General features: G+C 41.9%; 1 protein-coding gene across 5 annotated transcripts in view; it reads right to left on the reverse strand.

Moving 5' to 3' along the window:
- The window catches only part of CREB5 (cAMP responsive element binding protein 5), a 458616-nt gene that overhangs the window by 228446 nt on the left and 211378 nt on the right, over window positions 1-18792 (reverse strand). For all 5 annotated transcript variants that reach the window (XM_032401877.1, XM_032401875.1, XM_032401876.1 and 2 more), the window contains one exon: window positions 8510-8682. In XM_032401877.1, coding sequence (XP_032257768.1) covers window positions 8510-8682 — 173 coding nt within the window. The remainder of the gene's footprint in view (window positions 1-8509; window positions 8683-18792) is intronic.

Genomic DNA, 18792 nt, shown 5'->3' on the forward strand with positions numbered 1-18792 from the left:
ATACAATGCTTGAGAATATGAAAACTACAAATGATCAGAAATGTCCACTGAGACACTGCCATATTACTTGGACATGCTCAGTCTTCAAAAGAGCAAAGGGTCCTCCCCAGTTACAGAGGATAAGACCTGCTTTATCAGATTCACTTCTCCTAGCATGCTTACCTTGCAGAGCACTGCAAAGACTAATCATTTCTCCATGTTAATACCCCTTTTGGCATTCACCAAGGAATGACTACACTTAGTAGGGACTCTCTTTGAACACCACCCCAGGAGCCATGTAAACCGACAGTGGTGAGCCAGGTAGGCATCCATGTTTCTGGTCCTGAAAACAGGAAACACTGAGCCAATCCCCATTAGAAACTATGACAAGTACAGAGAGGTACAGTTAATTACTGCCTTTTGTATTATGGGAAACATATATCCTCAACCCCCACTGTCTAGTTATTTGGTGCCTTATCCAAGGTTTACCTCTAGGAAGACACTAAATATCGATATGAGCTAAAGCCCTATGTTTCAAGTCTTCCACAAAGTAACCCCCAAAATGATAATAACGTCGGAAAAGAAGATAGTGAATTGCATTTTCCCACAGAGCTGCTTCTGGCAAGATCATTGTCAAGGTTTCTTGCATTGGACTTGTTTTATATCTTTCACTATCATGCTGTTGTTTAGGTGTTTTTCTTGTTAGATCTCCAACAATAAGATACTTTTAGCAAAGTGACAATAAAAGAACAATTTATTGATAAGATTAGTGCAAAGGAGGAAACTACACATAGCCATGCATGTAGCACTATGCCCCCAAAGAACTTGCCTTGCCAAGTAACTTTCAAAATTAAACGTGTTATGAAAATTCCAAGTTTTTTTAGTGCTGAATAGGATTTCGAGGATTTTCTAGTGATACCTCCCCATTTTACAGGTGAAGAAACCAAACCTTGGGGAAGCCAAGTTCACTTAGACCCGTGGAACAGTGCAGTGTAGGTGGCCTGGCTTCTAGTTCTGGCTCTTGCTATTCATTATTAGTATGACTTGGGGCAAGTCACGTAATTTCTGAACCTCACACTTTACTCAAATGTAAAATGGGTATGTTCACATCCATGGAACAGAATTATAAAATTATTGTTATTCACCCAGGAGTTGAGCCTAGAAATCAGATCTCTCTGGTTACATATGCTGGAACCCCTCTGTTTGACTGCATTGGTCTCCTCTTCCCAAGTATTCCCAAGCCCGATTCTGTTCTCATCCACAGTGGGACGTGAACACATCCGTGAACACATAACCTAGAGCTCTTACCAAACTCAGCTCCTGAAAGAAAACAAACCAAAAGAGAAAATACATTTGAGAAAGAAAAGTAGCACTGCATGAGAAGTTTGCCACTGGGAATGACTTGCAATCAGCTGGTTAACCTTTTCATATATAGATGAAGGAACTGAGTGAGGCCCAGGGAAGTGGAGCACTTGGCCAAGGCTGAAAATCTTTTAAATGGCAGAGCCTGGACTATCCCAAACCTGTGACCTCTGACCTCATGGCCAATACTTTTCCAAGACTCTCCTCTGATCTAACATAGTTTAGCTCTGAGCAAGCTCTTGCTCTCCAGGCATATCTTTCCAATATGCTGCAAAAAAGAACAATTATCTAGATTTGCGATGGACACAAACCGAATGATCCTGGGCTATTTGCTCTAGAAGCAGATCCTCATCAGTGCCTATCTGTTTCTAAAAATGGGATGGGGGAGATACACATGGAGAGACTTAGATGGAAGCTTCTGGAACTTTGTGAGCAGGGCTTCTGTTTGTAAGATCCAGAAATGAAATCCTCCTCCAAGAGGAGGTCACAGGCAAAGTCACCTATCCGCAGCAGGAATCAGAATAAGTCTGGAAGTCAGACTTCATCTAGGCAAGGACTAGGGGTCTTCCTTCAGACCAAGAAGCCAAATGTGGAGCAACCAAATGGTTGAAAAAAGAGTGGTCACTCTCTGTGGTGACTTTGGTTTTCTTATAAATGAGGATATTTGGCCAGTTGGTTTCTCCCAGGAGAAACCAACTCTCTGCCTCCATGTGCTCAAGACAGTCCCTGATCTCCCTTCTTTGGGGGCCAGGGACCTCCTATATCTTTCTCCTAGAGGACTGAAGCAGCTGCTGGCAACTCAAGGTGTCTCCCTCTGCCCTTGACCACCCTGCAGGTGTGTGTAAGCACAGAAGCTCTTCACACTGGAACCAGACAGACTGAGCATTAGCCAACTCCTGTGCGTAGATGATTCTCCCAAATAGTCAGATAAGCTCATGTGTCTTCCACAGCACTGGGATAGCTATGCATAGGAGTAGAGGGAAAGCATGTGCTTTGGAGTCCAACAGACCTACACTCAAAACTCTGCTCATCTCACTGGCTGAATGATGCTAGACAAGTTACTTCTCTTCTTTGAGCAATAAAACTGGAGTAAATAATACCTGCCTCTCTGGGCTCTTGGACAATGATAGGAAACAAAACCCAATGCTAGATCAGTGCCTGGCACATAGTAGATGTTGGATAAATGTCAGCTTCCTTGTCTTCATTATCAGCCTGATAACCAAGGGCTTTTCTAACAAAAAGTTTGAACCATTGAGAAGTGACCTCCAAGTTTCTCTTCCAACTACACTAGCTGTTTATGGACTGAATGCTTGTGTACTCCCCAAATTCATATGTTGAAAACCTAACCCCCCATGTGATGGTATTAGGAGGTGGGGCCTTGGGAAGTAATTGGGTTTAGATGAGGTCATGAGGGTAGAGTCCCCATAATGGGATTAGTGTCCTTATAAGAGTAAGAAATACCAGAATTTGCTAACTCTCTCACCTCATCCCCACTCCCACCAAGCACAAAGAAGAGGTCAGGCGAGCACACAGCAAGATGGCAGTTGTCTGCAAGACAGGGAAAGGGTCCTCACCAAGAACCACATCTGCTGACCAAGGTCCTCGACCTTGTACTTTCAAGCCTCCAGAACTGCGAGAAATAAATGTCTGTTGTTTAAGCCACCGGGTGTGTGATATTTTGCTTTATCCCTCTAAAGTGACTGAGGTACCAGCCTTGCTGTGTTCCAGGTGACTAGCTGTAGCACCGAGACACACAAAGCTTGCCTGAGGAATCCGAGGCAAGAGCCAGATTCAGAGACAAGAGCAAGGGTATTTTTCTGCTTCTCGGAATACGCAGCCATGTGCTCTGGTGTTCTGGCTCTGCCCCCTTCATCTGGCCACAATACCATGTGGTATTACAACTTCTGAATGTTGAGAAACCTTATATTTCCTCAAGTATCAGTACTTAATTTTTCGTTCCACACATAAAGCTCTGTGAGTGGAAGGCTGCTGGCCCCCTTGTCAGAGGTAATTTCTCAAGGCTCTGCATGGGATTTAACGGGAGCCATATGGTTAAATCCGTCAACCCTCCCAGAAAGCATCCCCCTGAAGGGCCCTCGTAAATGTTCTTGGGGCTGTGAAAGATCCAGCAACTTTCTAACAATAAAGCAATGTTCATAGCCATGATACTCAGCAAAATACAAAGCAGGAAGTAATGGCTTCTCTTCTGAATTCCTCAAGGGGGTCTTCAAGCTATCCTGGCAAAGGGCTGTGGGCCAGTGACAACCTGGGACCTGCTGGTCTGCTGCCTCCAGCAGAAAGAAGGCTGGCCTGGATGTCACTGGCATCAGCCTGTGGTGGGCAGTGACAGTCTTAATCATGCTCAGCTCAAGAAAACTCTTAATAGTGATTTTACACACCTATGCATTTACAGAGCAAGCACATTCCTAAGCTGTCCTACTGAAGTCTTCTTTAAATGTTGCTTTTCTGTGACAGCGTCATTTATGGACCTCCCATCCCCCCCCCACCCCAAGCAACAGTGACACAAAAATCCTCAAATCAATTACCATTCCCATCTCAATGGACACCTCAAACAGCAACACCAACTCCTACAACAAAGCCATATGACTCTGGTAGAAAAGGTAGTGCTGCTTTTGACAACAACACGTCTGAGATGTAACAAGCTTTTATTATTATTACTATTATTATTATTTTCCTTGGTCATGTCCACTGAGCTACACCTGATATTCTGTGTGATACATAGTGTCAGGAATTGCAAAGAGAAAAGAGAGAAAGAAGTGCAGAAAGGGTGAGAGAAGGCACAATTTATGATGAGTATTGGCTTCTCTTTATTTTACATAAAACAAGATTTGCTTCTATGGCATTTTATATAAATTTCTGGCTAAGTATTAGGTGTATACTGCCTGGCTACAACCCCATGCAAATAGGGTTTATGACATCACATGGACACGGACACGTATGTGCCGGGAATATAAGCGATGTAAAATCAGGGAGGAATTTCATACATACATGGCTTCACAGATACATGCTGGTGACCATATTTTCAAGTTCCCTGATATTTTAACTAGAATATTCCACAATGAGCCAGATATCTTCTGTCCAAATATGAGCCTTGGTAGGAACACTTGTATATTTTGAGGTTAGGCATAGAACATTTCTGTATTGTAAACTATGATCATCAAATAATTTTCACCAATCACCTCACAAGCTTGCTTATTTGCCCAAATCCCTACAGAGAATTGAATTTGTAGAACATTTTGAATACAAAAAGAATACAGGAAGAAAACGTGTGGAATACAGTGGTAGTGCCTCCCACAACCTATCAGAATTCTGTACTCATGTCCGTCCTTGCCGAGCTGCACATTCCATACTATCTTCATTGCTCTCCTGAAGAATTACTGAGCATGAATTACCTGCTCACACTTACTCCATAAAGAGAAATAGGCTTCTTTAAGTAAGCTGGGATCTATTAAGATTATAGCCACCTCCTCAACTGCTCATTGGCTCCTACAAAAACATCTCATGTGAAGAGAGACAGAGAGAGACAAAGAGAGAGTAAGAGACAGAGAAAGGGATGTACGTGACCACTTACATGCTCATCTACCATTTTTCCCAGGTTCTACTGACTTAATCCTGAATTAATGAGCCTGTTACATGATATCTAATAAAAATGACTGCAATAGAGATACTGCTTGGAATCTGCCACATATTTGGTCCAAGGCTGAATCGATTTCATCTATATTTAACACATGCTTGTTTTCTGTCTCACTTGTCTCCCCCACAGCCCATGGCTCAACTCTTTTTTTTTTCCATCTGGAAAACTTATCTCCTAAAATGCTACCATCAATCAGCCAAAGACACTCTTCCCGACAGAGCGTCTGCCAGTCTGACTAAGCACAAGTAGTCTCTAGTTTGGGGATGCCTCCCACACTCTCTAGCACCGTGTGTTTTTCTAGCCTGCCTAACCACACGAGTGCAATTTGGGATATTTATACTTACCTCCAGTTTCTATTGGGATAACAGCATTACTTTGACAGAACTGGGCATAGGGCATGGTGGGGGGTGATATGGGATGGCACGGACGTTGCCTATGTTGCTTATCTACCTACTTTTACATTTATTTCTTTGGATTTTTGCATTTCCACCTATTTTGGTCTACATTGGCTCAGCGCCTGCTCAAAAAGCATGAAAATCAAATGCTTACAGAAATGCATACATTTAGTCCCCCAAAATCTTCCCCAGACACCAGTGCTATTCCCATTTCCAAGCCCTTCCTTGTCCACACCACTCCCAATACATTCAAGCCTCTAAGCTTAAATACAGTATGAAAGAAGGGGCAGAAAAGAAAGCAAAAGTAAGGTTGGCAGCAGAAGCCAAGCACTGGGAGAAGAGAAGGAAAAAAGAGGGAACAGAAGACAGGCGGCCCCCTCCCTCTCCCACAAAGTTCCAGTCGTGAACACACCCACTGGCCACAGCAAAAAGCACTGTGCGTGGGCACAGGTGGGTCCCAGCCTCCCTGCTTGGATGCAGCTTAAGCGCTGAGCCTGAATGAAGACTTTCATTGCTGTTTGCTGTTTTTGTTGGCCAGTAGCCATGGCAAACATTTGCAGGTGGCTTGGCCAGATTTTGACACTTAAATATTTGAGGTTGTGATAAAAATCAGAATATTACTACAATATGGTTCTGTGCAGTCTCAAAAAAAAAAAAAAAACTATCTGCAATTTCAAATGCTCATTTAAAGACACAGTCTCCAGAGGGAACTCATGTTTTAAAATAAGTACTCATTTCCTCTTTGCTGGGAGAAATAAAAGAGTCAACCATCCCCAAATGTTACCACCTAGAGTTTCATTCTGAATCCACTGGTAAGATGGGTTGGGTTATTCCTTGCTGAGCCCCCATGGCCATCCGGGCAAGGTTTTGGATGGGTCACATGGAGAAAATGGAAATGACAGGATGTGTGGGTTGGAATCAACATGGTAAGCACGACAGGGAAGGATCTGAAGAAAAGCAGCAGCCTCCCTCAAGCTTGGCAATGAGACAGAGTCCCAAAAGTGACAATTATCTCCTAGAACACACCAGGAGAGACACACAACACCCCAGGATTGGGAGTAAATGAGAAGATGGAGTGGGTTGGGAGGTCACGTGTACCAGAGAAACACTCCCACTCATCCAGGCACAGTGACACAGCCTAGAAATGTCACCCCACTGTACAGCCCTGGGCCAGCTGGGTAAATTACTGACAGAGTCAACACCCATCTTAGAATTGAGTGCTAACCCTCAAAAGATTGTTTCACAAAAACCAGCATTGTACTAACAATACTAAGGACCTCCAAGAGGGTAGCTGGGGTGGGGAGAGGGGGAGGCAGGAGAACTCCAGGGGGGGAGGAATGTTATAAAACTGCTAGTAAACTCCAACACATTTTATGTTTTTTCCCCTTGAAAGAAAAATAAAATAATTATAATTAGCTGGCCTAACTGTGGATTGTCTGCCCAAAGCCAAACCACTAGAGTGAAAGAGTCCCTTGAAATTTAGATGCTGTCTTTAAAGAACCCACCCCACTCTCTTAGTGTATTATAGGTTCTTGCTTTGGAGGGTGGCAATATCTGCCCCCATAGTCATTTGAAAAGAAAAGAAATATTTAACAGGGATACTATCTAATTTAGTATTGGCTTCTTCTAACAAAGCCAAGCATTCAAATGGCCAGAGTAATATTCTGTTTCTTAAATGGGAAACCAAATGTACCCATGACAGACTCACAAAACAGTCACTGCCCACAGCTCTCTTTTGTTAAGATGGGTCTTCACAAATCACAACCCATCTGGTAAGTTGAGAAATGTGAGAGACAAGGTACCCCCCCCTTCTAGGGCATTCTAAGGAAGAATAAGCCAACGTTGTTCCTGGTGCTCACTCTTGATCTGAAGTCCTTACAAGCATTAAAAAAGGGGGGGGGGCGGGGATAGCACATGGCTGGCTTAATCGGTAAAGCATGCAACTCTTAATCTTGGGGTTGTGAGTTCAAGCCCCACGTTGGGTGTAGAGGTTACTTAAAAATAAAATCTTTTAAAAAAAAAACAAAAACAAAGGGGGAAAGACATAGTGGCAAATTGTCAGGCAGCTTCTAATGGGTTTTTTTTAAATCACCATATCTAATATTCAACTGAATATTCCCACTAAATTCTGCTGCACATACTAAACACCACAAGCTCCCTTTCCTATTTGAAAGAGAGAATTCTGGGAACATACAGCAAGCAGTTCTCAGCTTCCAGCAATATAAATTTATCAGAGCACTCTGGCTTAAGTTACTACCTTTTCTTCCTAAGAACCTGACTGCTCTTAAATCTTTTATTTCCTCTTCACTCTGCTCTTGTAAGGGTGGAAAGAAGACACACCACCATCATCCTGAAGGTAAGGAAGCAGGCCAGAGATTCCGCATTTCTGAGAAGCTAGCGGGTCATGCCCAGGCTTCGGGTCCTCAGACCACACTCCGAGTAGCCAGGGGCTAGAGTTGTCACCTGAGACTCAGAAGTGAAAATTCAGAGTGTCTGGGATTCTGACAGGAGCTTTCTACCAATTTTGCTCAATACCACACTATTGTCTTTTTTACATAAATGAGGGGGAAACGGCTTACTTTTTTTTTGTTTTGTCTACACCAGGAATGAGCCTGGACCAATAAAGAGGAAGGGGAGAGCTAATAAGGAGGTATTAACAAGGAAAAGAAGCAAGGAAGAATCATCGGAGGAAGGAAGACTGGAAATACATGAAAGACCCAGGGGATGTGCTTAGCAGATCTTAGGAAAAAAGGGACACACTCTGTTGGGGAGGAAAGTGGGCTGGTGAAACTTCCCTCTACCATCCTTAAGCATTTGTCCTGGAAACTATGCTCTGCTCTCCATAACACCCAAGGCGTTTTCCACAGTCACAAATCTTGTCTGAAGAAATGATGACACAGAATGACTTGCTTTGTCCCCCAAAGTCCAGGATCAAATAGTCTCCACCAAATGGGGGCTCCCCTCCCTTCTCCCATTAAAAGCATCACTCTAAGTGCCAGGTGATTTCACGCCAACCAGGAACACCAACTTCTGTCTCATCCAGTCTGAGCACCAGAAACAAGGAGAAAGTCCAGAACATTCTCCGAGCTCCAGCCAGGCCCCAGAGAAGTCTCCTTACCCGATCTGGCGGTTGGTAGAAGGTGCCTGGGTGATGACAGAGCTGGACTGGGGTGACGGCATGGCTTGCTGAATCACAACGCTGGTGTCATGGTTGGGCATCCGGGTGCTGCCAAGCTGGTGAGCTCCAGGCCCTGCCATGGCCCCACCAACTGTGTTATGCATCGAGATATTCTGCCCAGAGAAGACAGAGGGGAAGGTCAGAAGAAGTCAATGTTTTATTGTACTCTCAAGCTCTCAGAGGACGAAATTAGGAATCTGGTCATGTCAACTAAATAAAGAGTTATGGCTTCTGGCAAGCCATGGATCCATCCATCTTGTTATAACTTACAACTATGAGCAGATGAAAAATAACTATTTACCCTAACAGTAAAGCACATAAGAAAATACCTTGAAGTTCACTAATCACTCTGTCACCATCCTGATGTGAGGTTTATATCAGAGACATTTGGTGCATATCTTCTCTGAATTGGTGTGATATATACTGCATTTGAAAATGATTTCCATGGTAAGTGCACAATACTATGATTTAGTGAAGAACTGGTCAACATCCTGCTTTGAATGACACGCACACTGGGTTATTGTTTCTTTTTCAGTCCTATGAGAGTGGCCAACGACCTACTTTTTTTTCCCCAGGAAACTACTACTTTTCCAAATCATAATCTGGGTACTCATGACCCAAGTTCAACTACCTGGAGAGTGAGGATGGATGACTGGAACAGACGACCAGGTGTCTGGAATCCAATGCCAAGAGCAAAAGTTGCAACTTTCTGCTGCATGTCCATAAAATCAATCTCTAACAATTTTTATGGAATAACAGAGTATAGAACAATGACTGCTTGTTCATTTACTTGTTCACTGTCTTACTCTAGAATGTAGAATGTTTGTGTTCGTAACTCTCTCTCGTGGTGCTTGGAACACAGTAGGCACTCAGTAAACATATATTGCATGAATAAACTAGTGAAGGTCTAAATGAGACATCCCAGTCACTTAAGGGAACTAATATCATGTGCTTATTTCTGATAACTTGAATGAAGGTTTCTTTGTTTAAAATGCAAAAGTAAGGTAAAACATGCAAGGTAAAGCTGTCTTAAAAGACAGCTCTTTCTAGAAAAAAAAGTTACTGGGACAAAAGAAGAGGATTCACACAGGGGCAGAGGAAGTCTCATCAACATGGCAGAGCTAAAAGGTGAGAAATTCAGAGCCTAGAAAAGAAAGGGAAAGTACAGGGTAAAGCCAAGTAAGTAAGTGGGCCTCTGTAAATAGCTAAGCACAGCTCCTCAGCCTAGAAGGGTAGTGAAATTCGAGAGGTCAGTTGGACAATGGGGTTGAGGATGGCAGGAAAGAAATGGAGTGTCACTAGCAATTTACTAGAGGGAAAATATATATCTGTCTGCGCTTTGGGGTTAGCAAAGAAAAAAATAAATGTTACCCAGGAGAACCAGAAGTGGTTCTTTGAAGTTCTTCTGCAAAGAACAGGATTTCCTGCACTATGTGTTAAATGATGGTGATAACATATATGGTATTTGGGGTGGTTGTGTCCATCACATTGCACCTTTCCCAGATTTCTGATTTCTAAATCCTGACCACACAGTTTGTCAGGAGTCCAGATGGAAACTGGGCACCTGGTTTAGACCGCGAGCCGACTGTGTTATCGTGGGATCCCAGAGGCATGAACAGGCTTTTATACACACATTTATACACACACGCGGTCCAAAGGCTCCTCTTATACACTGGAAGGTTTTTCTGACGTGGGAAAATATTGTGGTTGGTTAAAGCGAGATGAAAGGAAATGGTGATTTGTGTTGGAGTGGCAGTGTAGGGATATGCTTAAGTTCTTTTTATAGGGCCTGGAGACATAGAGAATTGAACTAAAATAATAATGAAAATAAAGATAATTGTGTTACTTCTTTTGAAAGTGAGCCTTAACAAACATATTTCCCTGGGCCTTAATGAGGCCTTGATGAAGTCAACAATTACAAATATTTTTTTTTTCCTCTGTTGTTTGGATCCTCGGAGATACTCAACCATTTTTCATCTTGCTCACAGTCACCTACTTTGCCAATAATAGATCTGAGGCACAGAAGGATTTCAGACTTTCTTTTTAGAATTATTTCTGTTGTGCTGTGCTATCAAGGATTATGAGTAGAGCTACATAATCTAAAATTTAAAATAATAATCTTTAAATTGCCAAAGAAGGATATAAAATGTATGAACCCTCCTTGAGTTACCCTTGATACCTCTTTTCCATCACCCCCATATGCAGTCCCCTAGTATTGCAAATTCAACCTACACATCCTTCATCTCTTTCTATCTTTCCATTTCACCTTCTGCCAACCTACACCCAACCAGCATCATCTCCTTTCCTGGACTAGATAGTGGTATCCTAACTGACCTGTCACTCACTATGGCTTCCCTTTCTCCTTTTGCCCATATACAGCCACAGTGATCTTTTCAAAAGACAAAACTAATCATATCATACAATTCTCCTTACCCAACCACACCCTCCTACCCCCACCCGACAAGCTTCTTATATGGCTATCATGGTTCAGAAGACACTGAGAGCACTCTTTGTGTGACCTACAAGGCCTGTAGGGGACCCTTCCTACCTCCCAGCTCATCTCATGCTATTCTCACTCTTGCTCTCTGCTCTTCACTCCACCGTTCTAGCATGTTCTTGCCCTCATACTGCCCGTGCTCCATTTCAGCACAGGGGCTTGGGATATGCTGTTTTCTGCTACCTGGGCCCTCCCCTGACTCGACCTTCAAATCTCAGATTAAGCATCATGTGAGGAAGACTTCCCTGACCTCTGTAGTGATGGGGACCCTCTCCTTCGCAGCACTTTTTACAAGTTCACAATAGTTTTGGTTTGATTAACATGTTTCTTCCTAGAGAACGTAAGCACAATATGAGAAGAGATTAAATCTGACTTTACTCCCCATTGCCTCTGTTGCCTAGATCAGTGCCTGGAATATAATAAGTGCTCAATAAATACTGAGTGAGTGAGTAAACTATAAAATGGACATTCCTAAAATATTCAGTATGAGGGGGTCTTTTATTCCCTGGTCAATTTTTGAGAGTGCTAACTTTTTGTTTATTTACCTTGAGATCTCAAAGTATGCTCACGGTAATAGAGTTTTAGATATTAAGGTACTTGTTTGATTATGGGCTAGAGAAATAGAAAGGACCAGAGTTAAGAAGAAATCCACAAACATGGGATGTAGACTGGAAGTAAAGCCTTTGAGAAAATATTAAATGAGCCCTTGGAGGAAGATGCCAAGAAGTGAGCTCTGAATCTTTGAGCACTTTGGCTCAAAGGTTGGCAACAACAATTCCTTATCTCCACCATGAAAACTACGAAAAACCGATCTGTGCTATAGCACAAAGAAGTTGGTTTGATTTCTTCAGAGGGAAGTGTGTTAAATCAAAGAAAGAATGGCCTCTTTAATGAGAATCATTAAAAAGAATTTTAAAAACTATGCAGGACTATACCTCATTTAAGGTATCCTCGCCCACCAACATTTAAGACATCTCTTTGTCTCTGTGATCCCCACCTGAGATGGAAAAGGCTCCTAAAATTTGTATTCTAATTCTTCAATAATCTCTTTTTTCTACCACACATGAAATCCACAAATTCTCCACACTCCCTCCCCCAGACCCAGAGAGTAATTTCAAAACGTTTTGGAAAAATAAACAACTAGGCAAGCATTATCATTTCACATTAAGAGAAGATGATTTTTTTTTCCCTTTAAGCATTACATAGTAACTCAAACATGAAATTATTTTCTGAGTTCACATTTTCCCAATTATGGGTTCAAAACCTGTCTTCCTTGATAAAAGAATGGCACTTTACCTCTGGATAAATTAAATATCCAGTTTCAAAAACACAACGAGTGACCACATCTTGCAGAGTTATTTTTGCTAGTATAGGTGCAGAGATTTGGAGCTGATGAAACAGTGTCACCAAACCAGCGGATGGGGGTCAATATACAGGGAAGGATTGGAGGTGTTCCTCAAGGCTCAGACTCTGGCCTTCTCTTATTCAACATTTTTATCAACAGCTTGGATGAAGATGTAAAAATCATGCTTATCAAATCTGCAGTTGACACAATGTTGGGAGGCATAGCTTATGTTCTGGGTAGTAGAGTCAGGTTTTACTTGAGCCAAATTTGTGATCTGGCCTCCAAAAATGCTAACATAAATCTAGGTTGCTGTAGGAGAAGTGCAATGTCCAGATCAAGGGAAGTAATTATTCCACTGTAGAGCACGTTGAACTGACCACATTTGGCCACCACATTTTAAGGGGGAAATTGACAAATAGGAGGGAATGAAAGCAATGAAGGCATCCAAAATGCTTTACAGGAAGAACCGTAAAAGAATCAGGGAATATTTAGTCTGAAGAAGAAAAGACTTAGAGGGTCATGCTAACTGCTTTTAAATATTTGTGGGATTAGATGTAGTCTATGCTACTCCAGAGGGCATAATTTCAAAAAAATGGGATCATGATGATAAAAGCCAATGATGACTATAATTTGAGTTCTTATTTTGAAGCAACCACTATGGTAGATGCTTTATAAACTGCACCTCCAATCCTTGCAATGACACTACACGGTCAGCATTATTATCCTCATTTTAAGATGATAAAGAGAGTAAAATTCCTCACCATCACTAAAAATATGTCATTCACCTCTGGCCACCCTCACTCCTTCTGGACTGATCTTTTAAAAATACAAGTTTGACCTTTTGTCCAAAGACAAAACAAGCTGCCTTGTAAAGCACTGAGCTTTCTGGCATCAGAGTTAAGCCAGTAGAGAATAGTGGCCATCCGTCAAGGATGTCACCAAGAGGATTTCTGCATCAGGAGGGAGATGGTGCTACATGACCTCCAAGGTCTCTTCTATTGCTAAGATTCTCTCATTTATGATCCATGGTTCATACTTTGGCTCAGTGCTTCTAGATGATTAGCAATATGTGATAATGTTGGAAATATACTGGCTTAGGTCTGTTCTAGTCCTGGCTCTCTACCCCTCCTTGCATCCATGTAACCTGGATAAATCACTCAACCTTCCTCAGCTCTGTAGCCTCATCGCTAAAAGCAGGGGGCTGGACTACCTGGTTTTCATGATTGTTTCCGGCTCTGATACTCCACAAGTCTCTCTCGATGTTACATTTTATGAGACCTTAAATATCCAAACAGACTTTTTAGACTCTGATTCATGGGCCTACAAACATTGATTTTTCTCCATAACCATAAGCTTTTGCAGAAATGAGCCTTCTGAAAATTATAGCTTTATGCCAGACCCAAGGGATCATGATTCAAGAAATGGATCCAACACAAAGTAAAATTTCTCAAACTTCAAAGATGAAAATTCCACAAACTATTTTCACCTAAATTGTTCACTCTTTGGTTCCAATTTCTCTGCATGTTCCTTTGACTTCCTCCCTTCATAACCTGCAATATACCTTGCTCCCCATTCACTGTTGTTCTGAGACATAAAGGGTGTAAATGGGATGAGAACCGGGGGCATAATGAACCTTGATTGCATACTCAGTGAGCTTGGGGTAGAGTGGTAATTGTCTTTCTGCATGCATGGGCTTGGAATACAATATGCAAAAAAACAACCCAATGTATATGAATATACGTTCTTACAAATACCTATAATTTCAGAGTGTGGTAATGAGGGATGAAGGGCAGTGGACCACAAATGAAAGTAAAAGTTGGAGCGTACAAGGAAAAGGTTGTTGATTCCCATAAGGTCCCAAAATGTTATCTTCAAATCTATATTCTGTCCAACTGCCAAGGTGTGGAGACTTTATGGGTTTCTCTATAAAGAGCCAGGGTCATCCCGACACGCGTTTACAAGTCAAGTTGTGCAATCTTGGAATTGTCTGCATCTTAATGATGCCCGGGCAGTTATGAAGACTTTCAGAACTTCCCAGAAGTAAACATCCATGAATTGCATCCAAAAGATGTCTGATACATTCACAGGATAACAAAAGTTCTAACCTTCCAGAAGAGACTAAGTTTTCTGGAGGTCTAGGAAGGATTCTAGAAGGATTCTGACTCCTCCTCTCTGGTGCTCTCAGGAGCTGGAATACCAGTGTGAATATTTTGAATCCTATTAAAAGGATAAGCTGCTCCATGACAGAGGAGACAGAGAAGTATTAGAGGGGACATGGTGGGGTTGGGAAGGAGACCAGGGGCCATGCCAGTTGCCTCTCTCTCCATAATACTCTCCTTAGTGTAGCCACAGAGTGAAAGAGGAACAACATAAGACAAGAAACCATCTCAGGCAACCTTTGCAAGTAGGGAAGGAGCACTGTGAAAACCCCAGCTGTGACATGCACATTTAAATTCTGCTTTTTCAGAGTTTGCTACTTATCCCAGAAGAATTCTAAGGGGAACCATGGTACAGAATGAAAACATGAGCACCAGAATAGGGCTCAAGTTCAGATTAGCTCCATATCATCTGGAGCATGTTAAGTTCTCTGAGCCATACCTTCCTCATCTTTAAAACAGAGATAATCCTCTAATGGACAGAGTTGTAATGAATATTGTATGAGATGACAGATGCCCCAGCACAGTGCCAACTACATACATGTACTTTTTCTCCTTTTACTATAGTGTATAGTTCCAAATGTGAAGCTCAGAGAGTCGTGTTCATTTTGGGTGGCTACTCCCCATGATTGATTTTAATAGAAATATTACTAATAATGGCTGGCACTTATACAGCATTGCCATATGTCAGAAAACTCATTTAATCCTTATCAGTCTAGGAGGTAGATACGATTATTAATCCTCATTTTATAGATGAGGAAACTGAAGCACAGAGAGGTTAAGTAACTTGCTCAAAGTCATACCACTAAGAAGTGGAGGAGCTCAGATCGAGGCCATCTGGCTTCTGAGTCCAGGCTCTTACCTACTAAGCCATACCTGCCTCTACAGTCTTGCTGTAAAAATATTTTCTAGTGGAAAATGACATGGCAAAAAATAAAATGTACCTAATATCCTTTCTAGGGACATTAAAATAAGTTATTAATTCTGGTATGTGATCCTGAGAATTACAGTCATACCACTAACTTGGGTCTATGTCATCACCACCATCTTCATACCTACAAAAGCCTGGGAATACACCATTAATTCATTTCAAAGTTATCGATTAGCGATCCTTGTCTTAATGTCATGTTGTCTGCCTAGGTCTTTTTAGACTGGTTTACACTGAACAGGGCAGATTAAGATTAGGAAAGAAAGCTGTAGTTCAAAAACTTCTGAACGATACTTTTATCAAACTATCAAAACAACCAACTCTCACTCACTCATTCTTTGATGTTAGTTCACCTTCTTCAACAGTTCCCAGAGTTAAGAAAAAGGCTGAGAAAGAGATAATTTCTCTGATGTTTGGATCAAGTTCAACTTCCAAGGCAACTTCCCTTACAGTGAGTAGAAAGGCAGCTTGCACACTGATGTGACCCTCAGTGGCCTTTTGCAACTCACCCGTTTCCAGGCAGTAGGCAGCCCCACCTCCCAGTGGGGTTCTAGACTCGAGTCTGCAGGATACAGAGCAGCAAGATCCGTCTGACCGGCCTATGCTCTCCTCCAACTCCAGACCTCTGTCATCCTTTCTAATACTGGGTTTAGACAACAGAGCCCTGAACCATCCCTGTAAGAATTTTATAGCTATTCATTTAATATTGTAGTAAAATGCTCAAGACAATAAACGTCTTCTCAGGTGCCACCCTTGACTGTGAGAAACAGTTTTTGGGTGTCTCTCAAAGATCCTGCTCCTTCCTGTTCAGATTCTCGGTGCCGTGGACTGTCAGTGTCTCTCCTCTCACCTACCACTTTATTGTCTTGGTTAATTCTGCTAAGTATAATCATATGGGTTAAAAGGAAGGAAATGATGCCACTTCATTCAGGTTATTAGAATTACAGTTGAGCACATGTCTGTGGTTGATGCATCTACAGATATCTTGGAAGTTAGAAATTAGTCTAATGCCACTGAAAATATTGTACCCACTGCTCACTGGTAAAGTTCCTCCTTTCTCAAGAGTCTTCCTCAAGAAAGCTGTGGCATCAGCCTACTTAAACAATTCTGCTGGCCCTACCTCTGATGTATGACTCGAACCTTTTACAATCAATCTTTCCCATATCACCTCCTGGCGACCCATCCTCTCTATCCTCTCCCCTCTCACTCACACACACAGACCTCAATGCTTCTTGACTATTCCACACCACTTCATGTTTCTTTTTTACCTTTGCACATAATATTTCCTCTTTGCAGTCAATCCAAGATCCAGTGCCAATGTCCCCTCCTCTGTGGAGCCTTCTCCCACTCCTGGCCCCATCGGCTGTTCCCTGTTTTGTGCTCCCACGGTACCTTTCCCACACCACCATTAAAGAGCTTGACTTATTTCCACAAGTGTTTCCTCTGTCAAACTTGGACTAGGGAATACACCACGTTCATCTGAGGACAGCCAGTGTCTGCTCCTTGGCGTGCACCTTGTAGATGTGCAATAAATTCAATTATTCAGTGAATAAATGAATGACATGTGCTTTTGAGCAAGTTTATTGCTTCTCTTTGCTTCAGTTTTCTCATTTGTTAAAGAGGAACAACTGTACCTTGTAAGATTTTTATAAATATTAAGTTAGATAATACAAATGCAGAACTTAGTACAATGCTGGATACATTAAATGTCCAATAAATGTTAGTAGCCATTACTATAATTATCATTCCCTTTATCATGATCGCAACCAATGCTAACACTACCTCTACACTAGGTAAAATCAAGTAACCATTCCTTTGTCCTCCATTGTATCCCATAAATGCTTCTTTCAAAGTTCTGATTACACATTGATATATTTACTTATTTTTAAGGTCAGTCCTCCCCTTCTAGCTGTGAAGACTTTGACAACAGGAACCATGTCCAATTTCACATAGCTCTTCTCTGGGCCTAATAAAATACCTGTCGCATAGAAGCTTATTACCAAATGAATGTGTAGGGAATGTAACTAGGGCTATGGAAAGAGAAAAAAGAAAAAGTATGAATTCTCCCAGAAGGCCTACAGTTTAGAGGGAATATGGAAATTTAGGGACAGAGGGGAATGAAAAACAAATGAATCTCAAAACTACCTTTACTTACACAGGCAATAGAGACAAAGAGAAACACATCATCTAGAGCTGATGAAGCCATGGCCTAAATGGTGCAGGGCCTGTCAATGGGTCTGTGTTTTCCTGTGAGCTCCACCATTAAGCACATGATCTTGCTCAATTTCTTAGTCTCTTGATTTGGCCTTCATAATGATTCCCACATCTGTCTTTTCATTGCTATCCCATGAGCTCCAGAGTTTCACTACCCCCTATCTTGATCACGCTATAGCTTCCTACTGTCCTCCTGGCTTCCAAACCTTCTGGTCCCTCCCAGACCACTCCAGACCTCACGGTCCAATTAATTGGTATGAATCAGCACTTTCCCAATGCCACACCTTAACTCTAAAACCTTCCAGAGCTCCCCATTGCTTACAACGCTAAAGCCCACTCTTAGCCTTGCCTTCAAAGGCGCTATATATCCAGCCTCATCTCTCACCCTTGTCCCCTATGCCAACCCTCCACTCCAGCCACACTTCTCTACTCACTACACAACTCAGGAGTTCAAATTATCCCCTTCACATCTTTACAAGTACTTTCTCCAGGCCCAGAGTTTGCTCCCTGCGTACCTAAGTCCCATCCTCCAAGCAAAATAAAATTGGTTGATAGATAGTGTTTTTCTCAAGTACAAATGAGGATAGTATGCCCCTGCTTCCTTTTAACTATAAAGCGAAGATACAGTAATGGTTTGAAAAGAGCTTTAATAACATATGGATTATCCTACCTCCCCTGCTCTTCTCTCCTCTGACATCCCCTCATTCTTGGAAAAACTGCTTTCCTCTCTTCATTTCAGGTTCACCTTAAATATCGCCTTCTCAATGTTACCTCCCTAACTAAAGAAACCCCCTGTTATTTTCTACCTCAGCACCCCAAACCTTTCCTTTATAGCATGTGTCATAAGGCACAATGTTTATCATGATTATTTCCAGTGAGATAATATATGTGTATATATATATATATAATCATTATCAATTCCAATTACATATTATAAATTCCTGGAAGGAAGGGAAAGTGTCTGTCTCATTTTCTATCACTAGTACCCAGCTCAGGGCCAACAATGAACTAGGCAACCAATGACCGAATGGAGAAATGAATCATGATTTCTGAGGTGATGATACAGGAATAAAGAGCAATCAA

Source organism: Phoca vitulina, unplaced genomic scaffold (assembly GCF_004348235.1).
Source record: "Phoca vitulina isolate PV1807 unplaced genomic scaffold, GSC_HSeal_1.0 scaffold4, whole genome shotgun sequence".
In the NCBI taxonomy this organism is placed as follows: Eukaryota; Metazoa; Chordata; class Mammalia; order Carnivora; family Phocidae; genus Phoca; species Phoca vitulina.